General features: G+C 39.5%; 5 protein-coding genes across 8 annotated transcripts; 4 read left to right on the top strand and 1 right to left on the bottom strand.

Annotated features, from left to right (window-relative positions):
* The first annotated feature begins 91 nt into the window (after positions 1-91).
* On the top strand, positions 92-9,054 carry crbn (cereblon). The gene is given in 12 exon segments (XM_077727179.1): positions 92-229; positions 417-538; positions 617-819; positions 1,101-1,250; positions 2,132-2,297; positions 3,010-3,072; positions 3,157-3,241; positions 3,367-3,482; positions 4,729-4,793; positions 7,061-7,192; positions 8,061-8,207; positions 8,209-9,054. Coding segments are annotated over 12 exon segments (1,347 nt in total). The 5' UTR covers positions 92-159; the 3' UTR covers positions 8,237-9,054.
* A 1,417-nt stretch (positions 9,055-10,471) lies between these two features.
* Positions 10,472-13,643, bottom strand: LOC144202983 (oxytocin receptor-like). Its single transcript, XM_077726139.1, has 2 exons — positions 12,549-13,643; positions 10,472-11,384 (listed from the first exon to the last, which is right to left on the bottom strand). Exons 1-2 carry the CDS (start codon positions 13,375-13,377, stop codon positions 11,176-11,178), a joined length of 1,038 nt encoding a protein of 345 aa, XP_077582265.1. The 5' UTR covers positions 13,378-13,643; the 3' UTR covers positions 10,472-11,175.
* Positions 13,644-14,370: 727 nt separating this feature from the next.
* Positions 14,371-16,558, top strand: vhl (von Hippel-Lindau tumor suppressor). 2 transcript variants are annotated; one of them, XM_077726141.1, is made up of 3 exons: positions 14,371-14,766; positions 15,305-15,427; positions 15,519-16,558. In XM_077726141.1, the coding sequence occupies exons 1-3, from the start codon at positions 14,643-14,645 to the stop codon at positions 15,710-15,712; spliced, it is 441 nt and encodes a 146-aa protein (XP_077582267.1). In that variant the 5' UTR covers positions 14,371-14,642; the 3' UTR covers positions 15,713-16,558. The 2 variants fall into 2 exon arrangements, with proteins under 2 accessions (XP_077582267.1, XP_077582266.1); XM_077726140.1 differs by having other exon boundaries at positions 14,375-14,829.
* A 133-nt stretch (positions 16,559-16,691) lies between these two features.
* Positions 16,692-22,105, top strand: tatdn2 (TatD DNase domain containing 2). The gene is made up of 7 exons (XM_077726142.1): positions 16,692-17,037; positions 17,890-18,175; positions 18,279-18,626; positions 19,626-20,561; positions 20,638-20,765; positions 21,276-21,459; positions 21,723-22,105. Exons 2-7 carry the CDS (start codon positions 17,900-17,902, stop codon positions 21,861-21,863), a joined length of 2,013 nt encoding a protein of 670 aa, XP_077582268.1. The 5' UTR covers positions 16,692-17,037; positions 17,890-17,899; the 3' UTR covers positions 21,864-22,105.
* Positions 22,106-22,980: 875 nt separating this feature from the next.
* On the top strand, positions 22,981-26,907 carry ccdc174 (coiled-coil domain containing 174). Of its 3 annotated transcripts, none has more exons than XM_077726528.1 (11): positions 22,981-23,129; positions 23,250-23,357; positions 23,428-23,528; positions 23,598-23,656; positions 23,746-23,899; positions 23,997-24,092; positions 24,156-24,286; positions 24,368-24,462; positions 24,655-24,790; positions 24,879-25,016; positions 25,627-26,907. In XM_077726528.1, the coding sequence occupies exons 1-11, from the start codon at positions 23,088-23,090 to the stop codon at positions 26,289-26,291; spliced, it is 1,725 nt and encodes a 574-aa protein (XP_077582654.1). In that variant the 5' UTR covers positions 22,981-23,087; the 3' UTR covers positions 26,292-26,907. The 3 variants fall into 3 exon arrangements, with proteins under 3 accessions (XP_077582654.1, XP_077582653.1, XP_077582652.1); XM_077726527.1 differs by having other exon boundaries at positions 23,997-24,089; positions 24,153-24,286; positions 24,876-25,016; positions 25,627-26,905; XM_077726526.1 differs by having other exon boundaries at positions 24,876-25,016; positions 25,627-26,904.
* Positions 26,908-27,984: the final 1,077 nt, after the last annotated feature.

Genomic DNA, 27,984 nt, shown 5'->3' with positions numbered 1-27,984 from the left:
TAATTTAATTTTGATTAAAAAAAAAAAAAAACTAAGGCCAGCGTTCACAATCTAACATTTCATTACGGGCCGAGAGTGGTGCAAATGAGCCATAGTGCTTCTACAAAGGTTAACCATACCGTAGAAGAAGAGTCGGACCTGTAATGTAAACACAAGGATATGGCCGACGATAGGGCTGAAGGCGAAGACAACAACGACAACATGGGCAACCAGCTACTGCTTTTTCCAGGTAAATGTATACTCAAATCGGCTGCTCCATACGTTCCCTGTTCGTCGTCTCCCGGGAAGCAATTGGATCCATCTGATAATTTCTGCATGTTAAATCAAAATCGCACGCTCTTCAACTGCTTTCCTCTCCCCCTCGCTACAATTTAACTCTAGAGCGACTTATGTTCCTTCGTGTGCCATGTAAACAGGCAACGGCGAGGAGGAGGAGGAAGAAGAAGAAGATGACATGGATACTGAATACCGTGACAATGAGGAAGCAACGAAGCCCAGCTTGATCACATTCGATCCCAGTCTCCCCACTTCTCATGCTGTGAGTGACAAATCAGATTCTCGCCTCCCTTCCCCCTTTTAAATTAAAACCGTATCTGTTCAATGTCCACACTGTCAGTACTTGGGCTCAGACATGGAAGAGTTTCACGGTCGAACCGTCCACGACGATGATAGCTGTCAAACCATCCCTGTGCTGCCACACACCTCCGTGATGCTCGTGCCTGGTCAGACCCTCCCCCTGCAGCTCTTTAGACCCCAGGAGGTCAGCATGATGAGGAGTGTCATTCAGAGGGATCGAACCTTCGCCGTACTCGCCCACAGGTGCCTGGAAAATCTAGTACTCTGCTGCTCGGGGTTAAAATGTGGCACATAAAGAGGGAGTTTAAAACACTACAGGCCATTCATTCATTTTCTCAATTGCTTATCCTAACAAGGGTCAACCTCAGCCAATTGCTCCCCTTATTAATGATTGCAATTCCTCTTCTTGAGTAATCTTACAGTCATATTTATGCCTAGAAACAGCATTTACTTGATATCATACATCTGCATTGAGTTAACATCAGTAAGTACTACTGTCAATTAGTAATTCTCAATTCTCGCAGTGATGCAGGCGAGCCAGAGCCAGAGTTCGGAACCACGGCAGAAATCTACGCATACCGGGAGGAGCAGGAATATGGCATCGAGACGGTCAAAGTGAAAGCTGTGGGCAGACAGAGGTTCAAAGTTCATGAGATAAGAACTCAAGCAGATGGGTAAGATTAAAATGTATCCTAAATCATTAGCCAAGAATTGGATCTGTTAAGATTTCACTTTTATCGCAAAAAAAACCCCTGAAATTTCTGAAGTATCTTAAAAAAGGCCAAGTGTATTTTTAATGTACTTAAAAACTTTAACACTTTCTATGCGCCCACCAAGAATGTTGGGCAGTTTATTTTAGCTTTAGTCTGCAATGTTTAATTTTTTAATACTTGAATTATAGTTATCAATGTTGAAATATACTTAAAAAGATTATAGCGTGGACCATATATTCATAATGATTAAGATTTAATAATTGATTGCAGGAATCATCCACACACTTTTTAATTTGCACTGAAAGCCCACATGGGTGGTGTAAATGGATTGTTAAATTCTGACTTAAGCACGCAATAAGGATCACTGCACATCTCAAATGTGACTATTAAAATTTACAGCTAGGGGGCAGACACACTCCAATACAGACATTTTCTGGAGCCAATCTGAAAGCATATTTTACCCTGAGTTACTTCTTTGAACATGCTCCATATGTCTTGTATATGATAAAACAACAGGTCAATAGTAGGTCAATAATACTTCATGTCACTTGAACGTCTGCCATGAGATTCTATTAATGATCCTCCTTCCTTCCTTATGTGACATCTATGATGAAAAATAACCAATTCTACATGTTGTAGTCATGATGTCTGTCCAGAAGACACAGTTTGATGAAGTCAGTGAAGCTCTCGGGTCATTTCCGCAATTTGTTGTTGCTGCTAAATGGCCCTTGACCAAAATATTCTCAAGACTATTTGTTGCCTCTTCTGATGATAACATCAGAGCAGTACAAATTTCAAATTTTCATCAATATATTCAGCTATTTTTAAATTTTGTTTTAAAGGGTTCGACAGGCCAAAGTGCAGATCCTTCCCGAAAGAGTCCTCCCCGATCCCTTTTTTGGTGTTCAGCTGATGCCATTCTCAAGGCTTGTTGTGCACCCTTCCACTACCAAACCCCCAACTCAGAACTGCAAGCAGACTGAATGCCGCTGGACTAACTACAAACAGGTGACATTGATGTCTGATATGCTATCATTTGACAGTCAGGATGTCTCCAAAATGAACTCCAATGAGACCTTTAAAATTCAAAAACTGTCTAAAGAAAGTCTGTTGAGTCTTGAAAAACAGGGGGTCGTGTTATAATCAGGGTCGTCTTATATTCGGGCCAATAGCTGTAGTTTTTTTCCCCAGATAGGGTTTTATGTATTTAGTTTTGCCTTCCCATAGGATGTCCTCATTTATTCATTTTTTTGTTATATCTAATATATTATTTTAGTATTCATGTAAAATTATTCTTGTTATTATGGTTACTATTTATTTACCATTTTAAACGTCAACTGCTTTGATTATTTAAGGTTATAGACAAATTTTACTCCTTAAAGATTTTCTATCTGTGACATTAATCCTAAAAATTAAAAAAATACATTTAGATTAATAGAACTGAGATGTAGTCAAGTAAAAAAAATCATTTCATCTTTTTGAATGAAGTCTGGCAAAGTGGAAAACTGTTTTGTTGTCAGACAAATCACCATTTGAAGTTTTTTATGGGAAACTTGGACGCTTTGACTTCATTTTCAATGCGTTGACACCCTTTAAAATGATAGATTTTCTCGGTTTCCAATTTTGACTTGTCTTTAATGTCAGAGCCCTATGATCAATGATCCATTCTCTCTTGTCTCTGCTATTCTGACCTTCATGTCTGTCTGTTCCTTTATCTCAGAGGAAATTCCACTGTGCCAGTCTAACGCGATGGCCACCATGGGTATACGCCCTCTATGACTCTGTAAGAGGCTAATGGTAATTTGTCTAGCCAAGCTCGGCCATCTAAATGCAAACGTAAACGCTGCGGTTTCCTCACTCTCTGCAGGAATCGCTCATGAACCGAGTGAAGAAGCAACTCCACGAATGGGATGAGAATTTAAAGGACGACACTCTCCCTACAAATGCCATAGGTCCGTTAAAATTCTGCGGATTGCACAACCATAACAGATATGTGCACACACGCACGCAATCTGTCTCTCTGTTTGTGTTCTCTGAACTGTGTTCTTGTTTCCGTCCTACTTCTGGTCACTGTCAGACTTCTCCTACCGAGTGGCGGCTTGTCTTCCCATAGACGACTCGCTCAGGCTACAATTGTTGAAGATTGGCAGTGCAATTCAGAGGCTTCGCTTTGAGGTCGACATTATGGATCGGGTAAAAAAAAAACAACTGAAAAACAAACACCACCACAACTTCACCGATTACTGATGACATCAGTCAAACTCTGTTTGGTTTATGGGCAATATTCGAGCTGGAACAGTTTATTTTTGGGCAGAAAAGTTCATTTACTGGACGCCCTTGACCACGTTTAGAAGTCTAATCCATTTTGACTGGCACCATTCAAGAGGAAAAACACTGCTGGCAATGTTTTTTGTTGTTGCTTCAATTATATTTGACCGATTATATAAGGCTTCTGGTAACAATAAAATAAAGAAGCATTGGGCAGAGAGAGAGATCTGGCAACTTTTTGCCCAGACCCCCTCCAGCCAAGCAGATGTTCAGATATGTCAATTTCACACTTGATGGCTGATAAACAATTCAGAGAGACAACTATTTTTAATCAAGTAATTAAAAAAAAACTTTCATAATATACGCCTTATATAGTTTGGAAAATTAATATTATTTGATTGATATTGCCCCTATATAGCAATAAAAAATTGATGTAGTTGCTGTAACTTAATATATAATCAATATCTTGAAATACAAATAGATGACAGAGTACTTAGAATTTTTGTATTCTAACAGCATGCATTTATACTAAAAGGAATTTGTAACTTTCTACATCACATTTTAACCATGTTTATTAATTAATTCTTATAGCCAAGCAATATTTGCACCACATGCAGGTTTTTATGCTTACCACTTGTTTTCCCTAATTTCATATCAAATAGGGAATTTTGAATGTTCCATGTTGATATGCCTAAATTTGCACTTAGTGGCTAAAAATGCGGCTATAAATGATATGAATAATAAATAATTTAAAAAGAAAATTGGTAATAAACCTGAATATAAAATTCAATGGAAAAATACATAGAACTTCTTGAATGAAACCGAATCAGAAAGTTTTTGCAATTTCTCCTCTGGATTCATTCTTTTTTTGGGAAGCCGCTGTTCTCAATGCTCGTCATTATTGAAGATTTTAGACAAAAAAGCATGGCTGTTTTAGGCTGTTGATTTCTGCCGCTTTCCTTACCGCGTAATTGAATGAAATATCTAGCCATAATGGGAACATATTATACTCACTTTTGCTTTTACTCTGGCTCTTCTTGGACTCAGAGGTGTGCACATATGCTATAAGTAAGACTGGGGAGAAAAAAAAAACTGTTATCCATATCTTGAACACGCATCCTTGCTTTTTGTATTATTATTATGTTTAAATCTTTGTTTTTTCTCTTTTCAGTGTACTTCATTGTGCTGTAAACAGTGCCAATACGTGGAAATCACCACTAAGAAAGAGATTTTCAGGTAAGGCAGGCAATAAGTGCATTGCAGGATATCTCAGTTGTGTTTTACAGCCGAACATAACATTTATTTGATCCCGTTTTACTGGATGTTACTCATCACCTGAAGTCATAAGTTGTGCTAATAGTACCACGGAAGCAGACTTCCCAGTGGGAGCCATTTTTATTCATTCATTATATCAAAAGTAGCAGTTAAAGGGGAGTTTTTACTTGGAAATGTGTTCGCCAGATTTCAAAGCAAACTCACTTCTAAAGCTTTCTCACACTTGAGTTGGCAACATTTGTAATCACACCTTACCAATGGCATTTATTTATTTTTAGGGAAGTGAGATTAAAGTAAATCATAACTCTAATTGGTTGAATCTCTTTGGCTTTGTTTTTTGTGTCCGATTGGTTAGTTTTCCTAAAAAAAATACATTATGAGTGATGCAGGTCATTACAAATCTTTTTTTCTAATGTGCTACTACATTTTTCTAATTCACTCCTTTTAAAAATAACTTGGAAAATTATTCAGTCAGAATGTTAAATGTTTAATTTGTGTTTGGCTTGTCTGCCTTGGCTATTAAAGCTGGTGAATGTACATAAGAATTTTAAACAAACATAATAATAGTTTGGAAATTGTGCTTTTGTAGTTAAAAGTGGGAATCGTGGATTTTTCTGGACATAAAAATTGAATATAATCAAATCAATGCCATGAGGGAACTGTAGAATTGGAATAAATTTGTATTGTATAGCATAAATGTTATCTTAACATTAATGTTATCAGATAAACATTAAGTATTGAAAAAAATATATATGTATATATAATCAATGTTTAAAAAAAATGGCATGTAGGGTTGCAAAGGCTAAATTATTTCCCACATTATGAAATTCTCACTTTCCATAAATAGCCATTTCCATTATCTCTTCATTTCTTATTTTTTTGGGCACTTTTAGATGATCTGACCTAATGACTGTAATCAGCCAAATTGTAATAATCAGATGTGATTATTTTGGCCAGGAAGCTGAAGTTAGATCACAATGCAGCTCAGCCTTATGTAACGGCGAGGTGACACTTCATTTGTGTCGCGCTCTTGAAACTGTCCAGACGTGTACTGGATGGAGGAGCCTTTTTATGCCCCAACGCCATGCACTTGTATCCATTCAGAATAATTGCTTTCAATGAGCGCTGATGTGTTTGACGAATGTTTTTCATTAAGTTTTGACATTTAAAATTCACGTTAGATCTTGAGAAAAGTTAATTTCATCACGGACCAGCACATTGCCGTTATGGTTGCACTCGAGGGAGCTGATGATAATGGTGGAATTAAATAAAAGTACAAGTCTTAGTGTATAAAATGGGTTTAAAACATAGATTTTAATGTTAGTTTTTCGTTTCACTTTTCAAATGGAAAACTTTTTTCTCGTGTAGACAGGAACAGAATTATTACACTTTTTTAAGTGTACATTTGTCGTCTTAGTAGATGGATAGCAACAAGTGCTACATTAACAATGTCGATGGGGTATAAAAACACAAACGGCATTTAAACAAATGTTTGTCAAGGTTGGGAATGGTCATTAAATTCTGTAGTCAATGATACGACCAAGCTTCACATTTTTTTAATGATCCTCATTTATTTTTGTGCAATACATTTCTAGAGTGACATTCTGCCATTGTTTGTCAAAAGTCAAGCCATGTGTTTTACTTGGAGATTAATTATGTGCTGCCAGTTTTACATCAAATTTGACCTGTCTTTTAAAACTCCCATTTGCATTTAATGATATTTATTTTAAGAATGAGTATACCCCAAATTTAGCTTCTATAGCAGGGGTAGGGAACCTATGGCTCAGGAGCCACATGTGGCTCTTTCAATGGGTACATCTGGCTCTTTGCTAACCTGGGAGCTAAAATATGGAAGATACTACGTCTAAAGCTGCTTTAATCTTTTTTTTTTTTTTGCATTAAAGTCTTCTGGAATGCATACTCATTGATTAGCAAGTGCATAAGAATGTTGTCAAAATTATTCTGTTTTTTCCCCACTTTAAAAAAAGACCCATTGACATGTTTTTTTACTTTTAAATTTGGAGTATGACTCTCAAGGAATAACATTAGAAAATATGAATTGTTTATGGTTTTCATCATAAAAAAGTCCATGATAAATAAAATATGTCATCTTGACAAAACACACTATAGGTATGTGACATTTGCATTGACCAATTGAGTTAAAAAATGTATTTGCATTTTGAGATAACCCCACTTTGTTTGCCTCTCTCCTCCTCCTCCTCCTCCAGCATGTCCCTGTACGGCCCCATGGCTGCATATGTCAATCCACACGGCTGCGTCCACGAGACTCTGACAGTCTACAAGGCACAAAACGTCTACGTGGTCGGCAGGCCATCCACGCTCCATAGCTGGTTTCCAGGGTAACTGGCTCAGTGCAGCTCCCACTCCCCGCTGTGACAAATTACTAATACCACAACTTGCGTATGACTCAGAAGTGTCGATAAACTATAATTGGCAGAAGCTACAGTGTGTACGTATGCAGTATAAAGGTATTTTCGGGTTAAACAAATAGTTATTTTTCTATACATATGCACAAAAAAACATCAACTTGACACCACGCCAATTTATGTTCTTTGGCTAATGAGAAGAAAAATAGCCATGTCTTACGCCGTCTTTCATTAAATTGGCAGCTGTGCACATCAAAGCACTTAACATGACAAAAAGCCTTACATTGAATTGATTGGAATGCTTTTATTGTCATTATACAATTATAGTGGGATTTAAAGCTTTATCTTATAGTGCACAAATAACAACAACAAACAAAGAATCCATTAATACTTACAATGAATAATAAATTAATAACCCGTAAATAAATATTCACAACATAAATTGGGAAGTGCACATAACAACAACAAACACATGAACAGATAAACTATCAATAAATAAGTAGTCAACATAATAAATGAGGAGTAGTCAACATAATAAATGAGTAGTCAACATAATAAATGAGGAGTAGTCAACATAATAAATGAGGAATAGTCAACATAATAAATGAGGAGTAGTCAATATAAATAAGCAGTACTAGTAATTCATTCATTTTCTGAACCGTGGGGGTGCTGGAGCCTTTCCTAGCTGACTTGGGGGCGGGGTACACTGTATGGGTGGCCAGCCAATCGCAGGGCACAGACAGTCGAGCACTAAGTTAGCAATTAAAACTCTGTCATGTCTACTATTGGAGCGTCTAATGAAATCTAAGCTGTTTAAGTAAGACACACCTCCTCTGCTCAGGTACGCTTGGACAATCGCTCAATGTCGCGGCTGCGGCTCCCACATGGGTTGGAAATTCACAGCGACCAAGAAAGACTTGTTTCCGCCTCATTTCTGGGGTCTGACACGCTCGGCCATGCTGCCCCGCATCCCCGATAGCGAAGGGCGACAACCACTCCCGTCTCTTCTGCCTGTGATTTCTGACCTTCATTAGCCCTTTGGTGTACAAATTCTTGTCTGCTGGTGTCGCCTTCAAGTCATGGCCTCATCACACGCTGTCACCCTTGGCAGTAAACCCATTATTTTTTTAGCAGAAAGCCTGTCTGACCATTATGTGGCAATTAAGCAGTGGGAAGATGACGGGTTGTTCTTTGTATGTCAATGTACTCGTGGAGGAGACAAATGAGAGTCGCTTTCATTTGTGGTCGTCCGAGCGTGTGCCAGTGGCCAGCTGTTTCTAAGCTCAAGGGGCTCTGCTTCGGCACCCCCATCCATGCTACTTGTCCTCCAACTGGCACAGGGGTTTTGGAGCTTGCTATACTCATTAGAGTCTGTCGTATTGTTCAAAAAGTCTGTCGGAATGCCCCGTTGACAGAACGATTCGTGCTTAACGAAGCCCTTTATTGACTTTATGAATATTTTCAAAGCTCAGAAGTAAAGCAGTTGTATTTTTGTAAGAGGTGATGAGGACAGTTTTGGACAAATATATGTCCAAGTCTTTTTTAGGGGGGGAATTGAAAGCGCTTTGTGCTCTGATTTGAACATTTTTGAGGGTTAGAGCTCATTTCGATGAATTGGGGAAGGAGAGGGAGTCTTTCCGCCAAGATGTCGCCACTCATTAATGCTTTCAGAAGAAGTGTATACAAAGAAAATTGTTATTACAACGTCTATCATATACTCCGATTCTCTTCAAGATGTAATGCTGCTGTTCTATAGCATTGTCAAATCGTGTTGCAAGATGCTAGTTTGTGTTCCTTCTTAAATTATCTTAATAAAAATTGCACTGAATGCAGAATCTTCCATTGATTACAATGTGAATATACTGCCTTTGTGCCAGTGATGTCATCAAAATCAACCTTATTTTGGCATTGACAGCAACTGTGCATGCTTTTCCTTCTCGCTACATTTGTAATGGGAATCCTTTTCAGAAGAAGACCAGTCTTTCGATTACATAAGTGAATAGATAGTCTGTTTTCAAAGCTCCTGTTTTACGATTTTCATTTCCCAGGCCAAATTCTTGGGTTAGACTTTAAGTGGTGCAGGTCATGTCTCAATTTTCCACCCTTTCCTGTTCATCATAGTGTTTGTTTATTTCAGGCTGTGCTTTTTTTTCTTCCTGCACTGTTGCTGTTGGTCTCTAAATTCATGCTCTAGCTGGTTAACTTATTTCCATAACAACATAATACCCATCTGTATGTATACTGCGTGGGCTATTTGCTGTCTAGATTCATCTATAATCTCATTTGGATTCCACTGATCACTTTTCCACGCCCACTCAGGTGACAAATTGAATTTTCATCACCACTTGTCAGCGCAAACCCTGAAATATATCTTTTTTTTTTTCGCTTTCCCGCTTGGTTTTATGTTTAGTCTTCTTTGCTAAGGAGAGTTTATTATGATTTATTATGATCATGATCATCACTTGAGAATGGAATGTGAAGTCTGGTGGATTTTTACCTTTTAGGGCTTTTTTTTTAAAGTGAGATTATGTTCTCAGTAAAATTAAATCTACATATCAAACAATTACGATATGCCAGTTATGTTTGGGAGAACAAACTGTGGAAAATCTTTGGTTTATTGTTTAGCTGTTTAAAATTCTGTGTGTGAAAGTGTTAAGGTCGGTCAAACACAACCTGTTTCCGGATGCATTTTAAAGGATGACACCCTTAGGAAATAATCAAACTGTCGCAGACATAAAATCTTTATTAACGCTGTAAAAAGTAATTTCAAATTGTAAATTTGTCTTGTGAGAATACATAAAAAAAACAATGTAACATTCTACCTTCACTTTGATAACAATCCATATGGTGGAGCTCAAGTTTTAAGGCTTTAAATAGCTGGTTTCAAAAATATTGTCTTCCTCTCAAATTGAAGTTCCTCATTTAACACAACACTGTGTGAGTGGGTGAAGAGTTAGTCTTTGGAGGCTGAACTCAGCAGTCAACTTGTGGGGGTTTCACTCCACTTGTTGGGATGGTGATTAACACAGAAATATTAAAATAGGTCTTTTATGGTGTACCTTGCAGGGAGCGTATACACATTGGGCTGCAGATTTTGTCCAAATGGGGGAATTATCTAAAAGTACAGAAGGGTCTTGGGTTTTTTTGTTTGTAAATATATATATACACATATATAGGCAAAGTAAAAACTCCCAACAACTACACTTTGAAGGTTCATGATACATTTATTTGGGCATTATTTCATTGTTTTTTAATAATGATTTAAATAAAAATATATCATGCACAGGGCTACTACCTAAGCCAATGCAACCAAGTTCAATGCTTCAGCCGTATCAAAATTGCAATGCAGTGTCTTGATATACAAGTGACCTGCCTTGTGAGTGTTTCAAGATACGAATATGGACAATTTCTTATCGGCAAAGCAAAAAAAAACAAGTTGCGGGCTGTGGATTTTGGCAGTGAACACAACTCAAATCACAGTGCAACGACAACAATTTGGCAGCTTTTGCACACCATAACTATCATACTGCATCCTCCCCCTTAGTTACACACAACAAAACTACCCTCAAAACTTTTTCTTGATCCACAAACAAGTCCATTCTTTACATTCAACATTAAATAAAGTGCAATATAAAAATTTAAAATGCAGAATGAAGGAATTGTATTTCAAAACAGCGCCAAATGTTCTGTTCCTTGAGCGAGACCCCCAAAGAGAAATGTAACACCACTTTTGCAGACTGAGTGTTTTTCTTTTCCGGCACCGCACGCAAGCCGTTTGCCATTCGTCACTGTCCAACGTCCTGCATCTGGAACGCACCTCTGCACACAGGCCACCCACTTGTGCTTTTCCCAAGAGATACTATATTTAAAATAGCGTGTGTCATTGACAAATCAAATCTTTCCACTCCAGAAATGAACATCGCAGGAAGCATCCTATGTTTGTCCGTCTATGTCTTTCACTTTTCAATGATGGGATTTTTCAAACTGGTGTAAAAGGCGCTGACAAGTGTGGCCTCTTCGTGCATGGAATCCTTGGCAAAGGAACGCCGTTGGCACGCCGGCTTCAGGAGTCGTCGAGGAAGCGGGCCACTGAAGAGGAGGTAGATGACGGGATTGGCGCAGCTGTTGAGACTGGCCAGCAACATCAGGATGGTGAAAGTGGCAGCTGCAATCAAAACGGCTCGTAATATTAAGTACATGTTCGCTATCTAATGAGGTTGTCTTGATTTATGGAGATAATGTTCCATTTTCCATTGCTACTCCTAGTGGTGGGGAATATATTCATGCTTCAATCCATTTGAACTGGATTGGATGTTAATGAGCTCATGTTAACATTTATTTATTATTATGGTTTGCCATTAGTTGACTTTCTTTAACGCGTCATTCAATCACCGCAGTAGTACCATATAAGTATGGCAGCCAATGAGTTAATAAGGGAAAAAAGTAATTAAAAAAGTATAAAGTTCAAAAAATACTTTTACCAGACAGTTTTGATTAACCTTCCTCTAATTCACTTTATTTCACCTTGTTAAGAAACTACTGTATACTTAAAAGCTTCTCCATTTTAGGAAGTGCATTTTTCTGTTTAGATTTTTCTGTATGATCTCATTTTAGGAGATAAATCATTCACATCGTGGTAACTTTTAATTACAACAATATGGATTTTGCTATAATATGAAAAAGGCTGTTAAATTCCGCTGAAAGTTGAGATCCTGATCATTACAGACTATTTACTGTATATCTTGCTATTATTATTATTTTATTATATTTTATTACATTTATTTGATGTATTTATTCATCATACCTGTCAACCTCGAACCATTTGTGATCTTACCAAATTTTGTTTTCGCCCTTACATATATGTATAAATACATGGAAAATCTTACCACTTTACTTTTTTGTAAAAAATCACGAACAACAAGTAGAAAATGTATGTTTATGTGTTTATTGCTTTCAAAGTTCCAAAATGAAACGAAATGTTTATCATGATCTTTTTTTTTTAGCCAATCAGAGGCGCCGGTACATATTATATGTACCGGCGCCTCTGATTGGCTAAAAAAAAAAGATCATGATAAACATTTCGTTTCATTTTCGTTTCAAGTGATATATGATATATCACTTGGCAGACATGCGTTTCCGGGAAGAAACAATGGCGGATGGTGAAAAATGGCTAGAAAGTGCCTTAATTTATTTTTTTTTCTCAAAATCACCGTTTAGCGTACCATTTTCATGTGTACAGCGTACCAATATAAAAATGGGCTTTCAGTTGTACCAATTACGGCGAGAACGTACCAGTTGACAGGTATGATTCATACAGAGGCGTACTTACACTCTGTAGGTGCATCGGCGTCCCAGACAGACCAGAGTTGCACGGTGAAGAAAGGCGACCAGCACAATACGTAGGCCAGCACAATGACCACGGTCATCTTGAGAGTCTTCACCCTGGCTTTGGACATGCCGGCCACGCCACTGGCCCTGGTGGGCAACGGGGTAGCCATCCCTCGCCTGGCCCTGCGGTGCAGATTCTGCTGAATGGCCCTACAGATGCGCACTTGGCAGAAAACCAGTGTGGCAACGGGCACCACAAAGATGACCGCAGTGGTCCAGGTGATGTAGGTTTTAAGCCCCCATGGCTGGACAAACTTGGCCCAGCAGTCAAAGACCCCAGGTGCCACCTCCTCCCGGGAGAAGATGAAGACCTGGGGGAGGCTGCCCACCAGGGACACCCCCCAGGCTGCGCACACGGCTGCGTTGACGCGCCCCTGCCTCCGCTGGAACTTGACCATGGGGTTACACACAGCCTGGTAACGGTCCACCGTCATGGCCACGATCATGTACGTGGACGAGAACATGCCCAAAACCTGGAGGTACTTAACCAGGCGGCATACCAGGTCCGGTCCGATGAACCTATCCGTAATGTCCCACATGAGTTGCGGGCACACTTGGAAGAAAGTCACCACCAGGTCGGCCAGGGCCAGGTGGAAGACGAACACGCGCATCCGGCTCGTGTGTTTCCGCTGCCGCCACAGAACCAGGAGCAGGACCCCGTTGAGGACGGCGGCACTGGCGAAGATGAGGGCCAGTAGGGTGATCTCCACCCGGGCCAGAGTCTCGTCTCTCGGCTCCCCAAACTCGCTGTGGTTAATCGCTGTGGACATCTTCTCTTCCCTTCCGTGGAGCTATGCGACCCGAATGCTCCGCTTGCAGGAAAGTATTCCAAAGTGTTGGAAAAAGATTTGGGAGCGATATCTTGGAGATCCAGGCACGAGGTGGATGGAGCGTGTCCAGGAGTTCGAGTCTGACTAGGAATCATCAAGTGTCTGAAGTGTGGACGCTCTACTGGCTGAGGTGACGCCGAGACGTGGGTGGGGCTTCCGTTCAGGTTTGGAATTTGATCCCATTTCTACTCCCATTGTGATATGAGTCAGGGCATCCAACCTGGGGCACGCGGGCTAATCGGGGTGCCCATGGCCGGATGACGATGATGCAGGAATTAGATTCACAATCAGATTAGGAGAAATCTAATTGGTTAAACTGTCTGTGTTCGATCAGTTGGAATAAAAACCTGCACCCACAGCTACCCTGAGGACCGGATTAGGCACCCCTGGTCTAGAGTTCAGCCTAAATTCTTTAACACTTATCAGCTTCAACACTAGTTGAATTTAGTCACCGATTGCTCCGGGTCAAAACTGCTTTAGCTTCCGAGATCAGACGAGATCGGGCGTTTTTCAGGGTATTATGGACGTAAACCATATCACGTAAACAAGACATTTAATAAAATTAGAATAAAAGTTAAAAAGAGGCTTATTGTAAATATACCTAATGTTTGTTTCCATACCCACAAATTTAAAATAAGAGTCTTCAGTTAAAGAACATTGTGTCTGTTTAATTTGTAATCCATTGTGGCGTTCTTTTCATTTTAAAAAGGTAACTAATGAATATGTCTGTGGGTGGTGCATTTCAAGATGAGACAACAACATGTTTCATTAATGCAAACACAGTTCCAATTATCAGAAGGCCCTGGCATTGGCTTTTAGCCTTATTATTCTACTTACACCCAATATATACATTAAAAAAAAACCAAACCTTTTTATAATTATTTTTGGCGAATCGGCATTACGCCCGTCTAGTGACGCCATTCCTGATCTCGTCCAATCATTTGGAAGAGGATGTAGTGTCACGTGACCTTCACCAGGAAGTGAGCAACTTGTAAACATTTGAGGTGGATAGTGTTAGTCTTTTTTATTTTGATTTTTAATTATAAATCCTGCTTATTAAAGTTTTATAGGTTGAAACTTTGGGTGCGTTCTTCAATAAAAGAGCCAGGAATTTTGTTGCTTTTAGCGTTTAGAGGCTACTTGGCGTTAGGCAGGAGCGTTGTCCAAAAGTAGTTAGTGTTAGTGCTAATTTGCTGGAAGCACAGATGTCGCAGGATGCCAATCCGACTCTTCCCCTGGTTCGCTCGCTCCACACTCGCATTCCGATGAGTCTCATGTTCTGGAACCTGACTTCCCGAGTGGTCCAGCCACTCTGGATTGATTTCCGTGGTGAGCCACGGCCGTACAACGATTTACAACCGAGAACGGGGCGAATAATGAACACCTACGTCGGTAAGATAACACTTTCAGTGGTCTGAGTGACACAGTGTGCAATCCAGATATCTTTTTTTTTTTTTATAATTACGGTATGTTAAAAGTTCTATTATCTTTTCATTTCATTTTAATGAGACTAACTTTGTTTTCACGCCAAATGATCGAAAATAGTCTCGCAGTACAAAGCACAGCAATCAATAAATCCACCTGCATCTTGAAAAAAAATAATTACTGGCTCTTTCATATGCTTTTGTATATAGATTAATGCATATCACGATTTACCATCTACTGTATGATGGAAACTCAATTATTATTTTTCAGTGAAATTGATGGGAATAGACCTCCATTCCACTTGAATTGGGTGGATTGGTCGCGCAATTCAAATGAACTGAACATTCTTCGTCATCAATGGCAGTTTTGTAAAATGCTCTCATAAAGGCATCTCATGTTTTAGGATTGTTTTTGACATGTATTTGTAAATGTGTACTTCCAGGGCACCCATGGATGTTCAAAGATGTCGACAGCGAGGAGCTACTAAGAGTGAATGGAAAAGAGCTCTACCTTCCCGCCTTGGCAGACAACGGAAGTGCTGTATTCGTAAATATTACTCTCCCACGTAGGTATTCGTCTGAGAAAAGTAGATATCAGATTCTGTTGCACCAAAAATAGTAGATTTTTATGTTAATTCAATTTCACCCTCTTCTCAGTTTACAGTCTAAAAGAGCGGGCCCTTCAGGTGATCCGACGCCTCGTCCGGCCGGAAGACTTCAGAAGTTTAGAAATAGCGCGGTGCCTCATTGACGAGCTAGAAGACCCACCCAGTTTGTTGAAAAGTTTACGGCGGCTAAATCAACGTGTGGAGCGCCATCTGCTCGAAAGAATCCAACACCAGGGGGAGTGATTAGGAGGGCTCCTGGAGTTCTGGACTGTAAACCTAGCCACAAGGCGAGTAGATATGGATGGAGGTTGTTCTTCCATCATTGGCTTGTTAGAAAAGCTTTTCCAGAAACATTCACCTTTCATAACAGCAAAAGAGAGAACTAAACTAATAATTGCCAGCTATGTTAACAGAAATGTGGGTTTTGTGAGGAAAATGTGGGGAAATATCTTCTGTGCAGCTGCAGTTTAATAGGCCAGTGTTTCCTTACCACCAAGTGATGGTCAGTTGTGCCATGGGAAATTACCATTACAAGAAGTCCTGCAGTATAATATTCCATGAGAACATTTCAATATTACAAGATTACAAATATGGCAAATGCACTTCAAGTTTTGGGGCGGTAAGGTCATGAGAAATTAGATATTGAAATACTTTTTGAGTGTAGTTTTGATTCTGGTTGATAAAACCTTGATGAGAATGACTTTATATTGTAAATATAGGTGACAGGGTTTTGAATTAGAAGATTCTTACCTGGTGATGTGCCTTGACATTTTTGCAATGTAAGAAACAATGTGATAGGCCATTTGAGCACAATCAGTTTATCGGCCTTCATAAAAAAATGTTTTGTGTTTTTCCAGTTCGAGGAACGCTTCAAAACGTATAAAATATATATATATTTTCAGTCTGCTTGTTCTGTTAGGATGTCATCATTTTCCATGTCAGTTTATCTTCTAACACCAACTGCTCTCATATCTTCCGTATTTTTGAATGCTTTTATTTCAATACTTTGAGTAATATTTTGACACTGATATTTTTTAAAATTAATGCTCTGTTCATGTTATGTTGGAATACAGTAAATTCCATTTGCAATATGGTAGTCATGACATTTGTTTACGACCCCAAAGGACCTTCCTTTTTAAGCTGTGGGTGTGAGCATGAATGGTTGTGAGTCTCCTCGTGTCCTACCATCGGCTGCCCACCTGGGATATGCTCCAGCACCCCCTGCGACCCTACTGAGGATAAAACAGCCCAAAAAAATGAATGAATGAATTAAACACCCAAATGATCGCAGCTGTTGAGTAGATACAATAACATACAAAATAAAGATGGCATTATTTTTACCCAAAAAATAAAAATAATTGTACCATTAAGATTTCCCCCAAAATACTTGCATTTGCACTCAAATCTCGCGCGATGAGGCCAACACTCAATTTTGTCTCCATTTGTTAAAGTCATTTCAGGTAGCTGTTTTGTTTGCAAATCAAACTTTAATGAAGTTACTTTCTTATGTAGGAAAATGTCCAAATCTGTGTAATAAATGCTGACTCACTAAAACGGAGTGGAAATTGGTGAGTCTTTTTGTTTAGGCAAGTTTTAACAGTTTCATTTTTCGTGGATTTTAAAACTCCATTCTAAGCACACGAACGGTACTCATTCATTCAGTCATGTATTCATTATTTTTTTTAAACGCTTTGTCCCCACGAGGGTCGCGGATCTCATCAATATCATAAATAGAAACGTACGTTTATTAGCGAGTTAGATTTAAATTGCTCCTTTGTTAATTGAGTTTGCAGGTTGTGAAAGATGTTAAGCTTCCTTAGTTGAGTTTGCTTAGGAGCGAAATGCTTCCCGATTCTTGCTTGTTTATTTACGTTTCTTTAGTGTTCTTAGTAAATTCCAATATTTTAGTTAACTATAAGATCTAAAAGGAAAATACGTTCAATCCCGATTTATTATTATGATTACTTCACAATCAGTAGAATACCTGCTATTTAGTTCATTCCACCTATCCTCATAAAGGTCGAGGGGGGTGCTGGAGCCTATCCCAGCAAACTATGGGCACCTTGAATTGGTGGCCAGCCAATCACAGGTCACAAGGAGACCATTCATGCTCAATCATACCTAGGGGGCAATTGTTCAACTAGCCTACCCTGCATGTGTTTGGGATGTGTGAGGAAACCAGAGTACCCGTAGAAAACCCACATAAGGCCAGGGAGAACATGCAAACTCCACACAGTGAAGACCAACAATATCAATATACCATCTTTAATCAGGGCACGGCTTTAATTCATTTTATGTCTCAATTTTTTTCCTTTTTATTTATCTTACTCGTCTTGCCAAGCTATATCACCAATATGAATTTTTAATTCCAAAAAAATGTCACATTCATGTCACATGTTTCTGCTTCCTTTTCTATTTAGATAATCCAACATGGATAACCACCGAAAGACGTTGTCTTTTAAAGTATCAAAGCCACCTAAAGTCTTCTCCCCGCCCATATGTCCGCAACAAAGAGATGTAACAATCTCACCACAGACAGTGTCACCCAAAGCACATTTGCCTTTAGGTGACTCCCCTGGTTCAGACATATTTGGTGCACTAAATTTGAACTCGCCAAAAAGAAAATTGGAGGATGCAGACTCTTCTCAAGGCAGAGCAAAACTGAGGAAGCAGTCCAGGAAGGTTTTTGAAGTATTCACATCCCAGGTACATTTTGGCCATAGCCATAATACCACATTACAATTGAGAGGATGAGTGGCATCACGTGAGTTAATAAGTAACATTTGATTGTTCTTTGAAAATCTTTTAGGAAGCTAATCGGGCAGAATCCACACAGAGTGCCGTCTTGCCTCTTCCCAAACATTCTCTTACCAAGAAAAAGGACAGGACGCCAGAGGAGGGCTCGAAGGCAATCTATAGGATGGCATTATTGGCAGCCATAGGCAGCAGTGGATTGAAGAGTACTCCCTCAAAATTTGACCCTGACACAAACTGCCATTCTTTACCTATCACAAGCCCTCATGCCAACACTGAAGAACACAATCAGGCTTCGCTTTCAACTCATTCTTGCCAGTCGCCACAACTGCAACAAAATAGGGATGCCATTGGGGTTCCAATTCACCAAATAGATGATGAGGTACCACCAACAAGTCATGAGGTAATTTCCAGTTTTAATTTCCCATGCAATAATCATCATACAATTATCTCCCAACAGGTTAATTACAAAAACAGCAAGTCTCCTTACAAAGTATGGCTTTTTTTGGACATTACCGTACTACAGGCCTAGTGTTGAACACATTTGTCTCACAGTTCAATGGTTCTGGCTCTGAATCTCAAGTATTTCTTGCGTTTTTTCTCTCAAAGTAAAATGACATCCCATCCAAAAAAAAGGGCATTTTAGGATAACTGAATTTTGGAAATTAATAATAACTCAGATACACATTATTCTGGGAATATAGTACTATCAGAAGTAGATGATTAACCAACCAGTGCCTTTGGATGTAGGATTTGATCAGGAATCTTGTTCCTTGGTCTAGCCTTTGCTGTTGCTTAGACGCTACCTCAACAGCAAATATTTGCATGCCCCTTTTTGTCATCATGATCTTTGATGTGTATAAAGGACAGCAAAACTGTGATGGCAGCTTAAAGAGAGCTTCCAAGCGCACAAACAATGCCGCAGGGTGTTGCCGTATTGTTTTGCTTTGGGAGCAGTTGAGCAAATTGCTTGCTCAAGGGCATCCCTGCCAATGCGGGAAGGGATTACAGGAGATTCTCTCGCTCATTTACACAACAGCCCCATATGTTGAAAGCAGTCAGGGGATTAAACTTTTTGACAGTTGAGCTTTCAAATGATGAAAGTTGGAACACAGTCTGTTACCCACTAAACTCTGAAATAAGAATGTTTTTCTCTCCTGGTTAAAATGCCGCCAGCCCATAGTCAGAATGAACTATACTATGATACTATGATATTTCCATAACTGGCGTTAGGCAAATAAAAATTGGGCAATGAGCAGTTGGCCCCCCGGCCACAGTTTGGACACCCTTGTCCTAACTAATGAATGTAAAATATGTAATCTCATCTCATGCTTTATATTTATGAATAGCAAAAAGTGTAAAAGAGGTGAAGTTACACGATAATAAAATGGTTGTCTTTCAGGTTATTGTGTTGGAAGAAGATGGAGTAGATCCTCATTACTCCCAAAACGTGTCTGCTTCAGAGTCTGAACCACAAGCTCAGGAGCTTGAATCTTCATTTTATTCTCTTGAGTACACCCCACATTCCTTTTCTTACTACATGCCTCCTCAGAGTTCCCCCAGCAATCATTGGAACTATCCAAGTCTACCGATGCATCATAGTTTTGATTCTGCATCTTCTTCCTCTTCAACGTTAAGCCCTCCAGATGCAAGGTCTGTAATGTGCTCCTTGCTCAGATCCCAAAGGGCTGTCATCTCCCCATACGAGAGGCAAGAAGACAGAAACCCTTCAACGGCGGCCACACACTATCAAGAGACTCTAAAACCAGCGAATCTGGACTCCACAGTTGACAACTTTGCATTGCCACTGCACCTCAAGACTCCAGAAAATGCCTCCAGAGCATCATTCAGGCACTCATACGGCGGCTCTTCTGTTCACTCTCCCCGCTACATATTCCAACACGACAGCCCACCTCGAAGTACAAGATGGTCCACGGGGAAATCTCAAGTCCAATGGTCGAGCTACCCTCACGGCGCCGCTGGGTTCATAGACACGCACTGCCATCTCGACATGCTTTACGGAAAACTGCGTTTTCGGGGCTCATTCAGACATTTCCGAAGTATCTACGGCAACAGTTTTCCGTCCGAGTTTCAAGGTTGCATTGCCGACTTCTGCAACCCACGGCTCATGTCCAAGGAAGGTCTGTGGAGGGGTCTGCTGGATGAAGACATGGTCTGGGGGGCTTTTGGGTGCCACCCTCACTTTGCTCATGAGTACTCCTCTTCAAGGGAACAGAGTATACTAAAAGCTATGGGCCATCCAAAAGCTGTGGCGTTTGGGGAAATGGGTTTAGATTACTCTCACAAAAACTCGACATGTATCCACAAGCAAAAAGAGGTACGGTCACATTGACATTGTCGGAATTGGAAAGAAATTAAGCTTTTGTGTGCTCACTGTTTCTTTTATTATGAAGGTGTTTGAGAAGCAACTTCAGTGGGCTGTGGCCATGAATAAGCCCGTGGTCATCCATTGCAGAGATGCAGATGACGACCTCATGACAATCTTAAAAAAGTGCGTGCCCAGAGATTACAAAATTCACAGGTACGTATTGACCTGGGCTTTTTGCCACTTGAAATTTGACTATTACCTCAGGAGAGTCGAAAATTCTGAATGGGAGTGATTTGCACCTGTCTGTTACAAAAAGCATTGATATAATGAAATAATAATGAGTTAAATAGTCTTTTTTGTATTTAAAAAGTACATTATATAATATTGTACCACCTGTTGACATGTATACAGTCAAATACCAAAAGGTATATTAAAAATGGATGTTAATTGTTATTTTTATACATTTATTTTATCAAATACAATTAATCAAATGTTAATAAAAATACAATTTAAAATGAAAAAACTGAAATAAACTCCCCCAAAGTATATATTTTTTAATATTAGACAACTTGGTGGATGGAGATGCTCATGATGAGTAGAATGAGATTATTTAAATATAAACAGGATTTGAATCATTTTTAACAAATCTGCCTATAATTTGTATACATTTTCCCCTAGAATCTCTATCTCACCATATTTTGTGGTATGTGCTTTGTATTATAGGCACTGTTTTACAAATAACTATGCGGTGATTGAGCCCTTCCTGGAAGAGTTCCCCAACATGTATGTGGGCTTCACAGCTTTGATCACATATTGCAGTGCCGTGGAGGCCAGAGATGCTGTCCGTAAAATTCCCTTAGATCGCATTGTGTTGGAGACAGACGCACCGTATTTCCTTCCAAGACTGGTACGTTTACAGACGTATAAAAAATTGAATTTGGTGTTCGAAAAGTCTTTTTTTTCAAACTTCAGTTTTAAAAAAGAGGCGGTCGTCTTATATTCGGGCCAACACGGTATGTGTTGGATGACAAGCCATGATGTCAAGCCAAATATGAACACCATTTAGTGAACTTCTTCAGCTTTAAAAAGTTTCCACTGGCATTTCAAAGTCCCATTCGTTTTTGTCCCAGTGCTCACTTTCCTGTGCTTTTTCTGTTATATTATATTCAGGTCAACAGAGACCATTGCAGATTTTCCCATCCTGGCCTCGGGATCCATACTTTGCAGGAGTTGAGCCTGCTCAAGGGTGAGGACATGCCTACCGTGCTGTCCACCATACGAAACAACACCACTCAACTTTACGGGATCTGAATGTGACCAATGATTCTCCTCTGAAGAAAAATCAATTTCCAGATAAATGGGTCATCGTGTTTTTATAATCATTAGTTTTTGATATATGTGCAGTGGAGACTAATTTGTAGAATTAGATTTGTACTTGTATTAGAATCATTGGTGGTTTGATTGGAGTAGTTTAAGATGGTTAACAAACATGTTTTATGTCTTCACTTATGGATGGAGTTGACATTGTGCCAAATAAATGATTTGAACTCCCACACTTTGGTTTTTGATGCAGCACAAGCATGGAAAGAGGCAGTATGACATTAAGATGTCAAGTGAACACCCGATGTGTGTGAAAGGCACTTTATTCATTAAATGAAGTAGCTCTGAGGGACAACCGCGTTTGGTTGTTTGTTCATTTTATGGGGGTTTTATTTGGAGCAGGCAAGGTATTGATGTGATGTTGACAATTCTGACTCATGGCAGGTGTTTGATTGATGTTCTCAGGGTCGTAATGAATTTCATTTCAAAATGTAGGTCAGAGGATAATTTGTGCCGGATGCTGCAAATGTGTCTGATGCATTCGGTAACACATTCACCTTTTCTATTATCGTCTTGACCCACTTGCTATAAACAGAAATTCAGGTTTGGCTATAGATCTTTGCTAATTGAATGTTGACCTTTTCTTTTTTTTAAAGAATCATTTGACAAGTGATTCCTCAATCACATGGAAAAGTCAATATTACACATTGTACTCTCAATGTGTATCAGTGAAGTGAGATCTTAATTCCAAAATTTACAAAACCACCCCAAAAAAACTACCTAATGATATCCTCTTGAGGTAAATGTTACAAATCAAATATATTCTGGTACCAACAGTGATGCACTACAATACAGCCACCAGTCTGCAGTAATGTAAAATAGCTTTTGCAAATCTATAGGTGTAGAAGAAGCTGTGAGGCTGTTTGTGTTTAAAGATATCTTATAACTCTAGATCAAATCAATCTGAATTATGCCGCATTGATATGGTATCTTTTAAACAAAAAAAATCTGTCAAGATTTCAGTGACTTAATATTTTAGTTGAGAAAGTCACTCCCCTATATAGAAATCCTCTGACACAAGATGGCGGTCACCATATTACGCACGCAACTCCACCATCAACCATCTAGCTTTATACATGTGACATCTACAGTTTGTGTTCATTCTTACAGTCTGAAGACAAATGTCACCCAATTCAAAAGAGAAACTATTTTAGCATGGACAAAAGGAAGAAACCTTTTGATGTGACTGCTTCATCGGTAAGTTGTGCTTTAAACCCGCACAGATCATGAACGAGAAACAGAGCTAACTTTAGCAAATATGCTACTTGGGCTAATAGTGAATTATGTTGCTTCTTGAATACTTCTTGTGCCTTATAGTTGGTGGATCTTAAGGCTGAGCTTTACAGAAAGCAGGAGCAATTCAAACAGCAGAGACTCGGACAAGAAAATACTAGCACTGGACATAAACCAAAGCCCAAAGTTAAGGTAGATCAAATATCTCTGCGTTTGAAAAATATATGGTTAATTCAAGTGGCTTTCAAATTCCCTTGTGCAGAAACCAAATGTATTTGTCAAGCAAAACACTGGAATTTCAGCAAGAGATGAAAAAGATGCAGAACAGTTGGCCGAAGAGCAGAAAAACCTGGACACGTCCAGGTAAATTGCATACTTTAACTTCACTAATGGGGGTGAATCTTGTAATTTTTGTCTCTCCTTCCTTACTAGGAGCAAGCTAGAAGAAAAAGCCAAACTCTACGAGCAGATGACAAAAGGAGACTTCCCAGGTCGGTTATTATCTCTGACACGACACTAATATCTGATCAAAAACTTGTGGTTTTACATCAAATGGAATTCACATTTTTACCTTGTTCAGATGAGGAAACTGAAGGCTTATACCTGGTGGATTTTGCTCAGAAAATTATCGACAAAAGAAAAGATACACGCCCACAAAAGGATGCTGACAGTGAGGAGGAGGAGGAAACAGCCAGGTTGTCCCCTATTCCTCCTCAAAATCCAGATGAAGAATGGTAATGATTTAAGATTTTTGCATATGATCTGTAAGAATATTTTTTGTGGATTAGGAAAGTCTTTAAATGCAATCTGTCCTATTTTGTTTTGATTTAGGGTGGACTTTGTAGATGCTTTAGGACGTTCTCGAAGATGTATGAAGAAAGACTTGCCAGATTTCATGAAAATGGACCTGGGCTTTAAAGGAACCCGGTAATGAACTGTTTATCTTTAGGCAATGATGAATAGGCATCTAAATTTGTTTATCCCATGTAGACAAGTCTCTGCTGACTTGCTGTCAGAGGACATGCGCAGAGAGATTCAGAGACAAGAGTGGGAGCTAGAAGAAGAAGAAGCCATGAAAAAACCAGTTGGACCAGTCCACTATGAGAACATCAGATCTCAAGGTTTGTTCTTGTGAAGGACTCCATCGAGTGGAAACAAACAAGTGTACGTTGAGTTTAACATTTTTTTTTGTCATCTCACAGAGGCCCGAGAGCTGGGTGTGGGCTACTTTGCCTTTTCCCAAGACGCGGAGGACCGTAGAAAGCAGAGAGAGACTTTAGACATGCTTAGGGACCAGGTGAGCAGATGTTTTGTTTTTTTAGAAACACATTTTTCCAAAATATGATTTGAACTCATTGATCCAGTTGATGGCAAAAAATGTCTAATTCATTTAAATTGGAAGAGCTCCAGTTAATGATCATGTTTCAATGCCATTCAGGTTAATTTAAAAAATATATTTAAATAAACCATGTATACATCTTTCTTTTAGACAACAGACCAAAGGAGCAAGAGAGAGCGACTGAAAGAGAAGAAGAAAGCCATCTTGCAGGCCCGCCTGGCTAAAATAAAGCAGAGAAAGTTCAAGGCCAAGGGAGGTGTTGGAGAGGACCCGCAACTGGAAGAAGGTTTAAATCCACTATGATGTTCAATTCTGCTTTGTTACTTTCATTTGAGAAAGTATCTAATTCTGTGATTATGGCCACAATTTAGAAGAAGACGAGATGGCACCTTCGCCTCCATCTGAGGATCCACAAGAGGTCAGCAGAGTGAAGAAGGTGGAAGTGGAAATTCAGGAAAGAAGAGACACCAAACCGGGAGTCCCTCATGTCCGAGAGTGGGACAGAGGCAAAGGTACTTTGGTCTTATGTTTGTGTTGCATTACACCATCTAAAAAAATTGGGCCTCCAGCTATCAAAAAGTATCAAATGTTTTTAGTTAACCACAAAATTAACAGGTCCACTGGTCCAACAATAGAGGTGAATTTAATAAAAAAAAATATGTGGAGGAGTCAAAAATATGAAAAGAAACATAAAATAACCAAACCTTTAAGACTAATGAACCCCCACCCCAAAAATCTATCTATTCTGGGACTTTCTAGTGTCAATAAAAGACCTGAAAGTTGCTCTGCACTCAAAAAGTTTTGGGGTTTGCCATCTTTTATGCAGCAGAAACTGACCAAGGCCACAATTGAAGAACACACCTTTAGTTTTTTAATAAGACGTCCCACTAGCCGTTTACATTTCACATTGTGTCCAGCACAATTAGCTCAAATCACAGCCAAAATCAAATATACAGTTTTCACCTCTCCCAAGCCACCGCTGTAAAAAAAAAAAAAGCATCCTGCTGGATTGCAATTAAAATAACAAATCACCATCAGACGCATCCATAAAAAAGTTATTAAGCATTTAAGCCCTGGACAGTTCAACTCATTTGCCTTTCTGACTTTTTTAAAAAATTCAAGAATCCATGTTTAGCGAATGGAAAAGCCGGCGGCAGTCCGAGCGGGATTCCGAGTTCGCGCCTCCCTCTGCATACTTTAGCGACACTAGAAGCCAGAGAGCAGCAAAGATGTCAATACCCGAGAAGAAAAGTCCACAAATTCCATTCACGGAGGCCCAAGTCCCATGTTGGAGCACAGAGAGCCAGAATGAGGACCCATGCCCTTCTCCCACAGTGGCTCCCCCACCGGCCCCCACAGCGGCTCCTACACCTCAACCGCCACCACAAAATCCCCCATCACAGCCACTGCCACGTCCCCCACCACAGCCAGGGCCACGTCCCCCAGCACAGCTAGGCCTACGTCCCCCCGTCAACCTCCGGTACCCCTTTCCTCCCTTTTTCCCTCCATTTGCACCTCCAAATTTTATCTGCCCGCCTTTCCCGTTTCCCCAAGTCCGTCCCCTTTACCAAAACCAATACCTCCCTCATTGTCCACCTCCCATGCCAGGCCAATTCCAGCCCCAGGTGCCCCCACAAGCCACTATTCCCGACTTATCGCATATACCCACAGAGCCAACCCAGCTTCAGGCCCCCCCAGAACCAGCAGGGTCTGCACAGGCTCAGCCACCACCTCAAGCCCCCGCACAAAATCTGGATGACATGTTATCCTTCTACAGGCATGCCTGATACTTATATAGTGAAAAAGTAAGAAAAAATGTCATCATTTATATACTAACATCCACAATATAAGATACACAACAAAAGTATCTCATCAAAATATGTTTTTACATTATTTTACCCTACTGAAAATAACAGGAACAGTTGACAATATTATAGTGAAAGATTAAAACAGGACTTTAATCAAGAATGTGCATCGTCATTTTTTATAAAAGGAGGTTTTTGTTTCGATCGTAAGGGGATTTCTTTGGTTCGGAATTCCAAAACTGAGGTAGGACTCTCATATTTAAAAAAATATATAGATTGTGTGTACCAGTCAAGACTTGAAATTGTCAGTATAGAGTTTGTAATTGTTGTTTTTTGCCATGTGATGGGTTTAAGTTAGATGAGGACCATCTCTAGCTCACTCCCAATCCTAGTGCAAATAAGTTGCTGGAGTCTGCCTTGCCTGACTATGAATTCAATAACCACTAGATGCTGCTGCAATGTAGAAGTAGATTTTTGTAACGCAGTGCAATGGAAGCTTACAAGTATATAATATATACACATAAATTGGCTCAAATTCTGAAACATGTCTATTAAAAATAGCAGATTTGTGGTTGGAATAGCTTGAGCAATGACATAATATGACTTATAATGACAAAATGGCATCAATGTTTATGCAAAACAATGTCAAATATGTCCTACAAAGTCACGTTTAAGCGCAGTTCCTGCTAAATGACAATTAAAACCTAATTAATGAAAAAAAAACTAACAACTTGTAGTATTATTTTACCCCAGATACACCCTTTATTCAGCAGTGTGCTTTAGATACTTAAATAATAACATTTGGGAAACATTTTAGGAGACATGTTTTCCAAATACTTGCACACATTTTAAAACCTCAAATTTGAAATATTCCATCACATATTCATGATGACTACAAGCTTTCTGACTATAGTGAAATTATAGATGCTGCACCCATCCCTTTCTCCCTCCATTGTCTCAAAACGAAGAAAAATGTCATTTTTTACAACTAACACTCACAACAATATGGCACTTTGCAACCACTACACTTATGGCCATAAATATCCTGATGCCTGTGTGCCAATCGGCAGGCACAAAATCAAGCTGCTGACTGGCCATTTTGTGCATCCAATGACTTTCCAATGAAGCAGATGTCTTTGTAACTAAACACACATACATCCACCCACAGCTTTCAGCCTACTTCTCCCATAATGCCACCACACTGAGAAATGATGTCCGTGTGTGGATGTGTCACTTTAATCTGACCAAGACATCCCACTGTTTTCATAATGGAGAAATAATATTAAACAAAAAGCCAGCGTCAGCACACGCTGTCCATTGGTGGTTAATTTAATCATGTTTTAGCAGCACAGTGCAGCTTTTGGCCTGCCAGCCTGCCTGTCATATCACAAACCCGACTTTGTTAAGGCTTCACAAATTCACTTGGACCCCATCTGCAAGCTATCGCTTTTTTCTTCAGGACACCGTGCCGTAATATCCCGGGGCACTTTTTGTAAATGTGTTTGTTGCCTCAATATGCTTGATTTAACCAGTTGAGTCTTAATGACCTATTATCCCTAATGGCACTCTCGGTATATACCCTCCACTTGTTTTTATGTTCATGGCTAGCAATTGAAGGAAGAATCCTAAATTGTTCCAAAAAGCTCATAATGTATTTTTGTCTTCGATTGGTTGC

Source organism: Stigmatopora nigra, chromosome 10 (genome assembly GCF_051989575.1).
Source record: "Stigmatopora nigra isolate UIUO_SnigA chromosome 10, RoL_Snig_1.1, whole genome shotgun sequence".
In the NCBI taxonomy this organism is placed as follows: domain Eukaryota; kingdom Metazoa; phylum Chordata; class Actinopteri; order Syngnathiformes; family Syngnathidae; genus Stigmatopora; species Stigmatopora nigra.
Note: the sequence above shows the minus strand (reverse complement) of the source record. Positions and strands in the feature narration are given on the sequence as shown.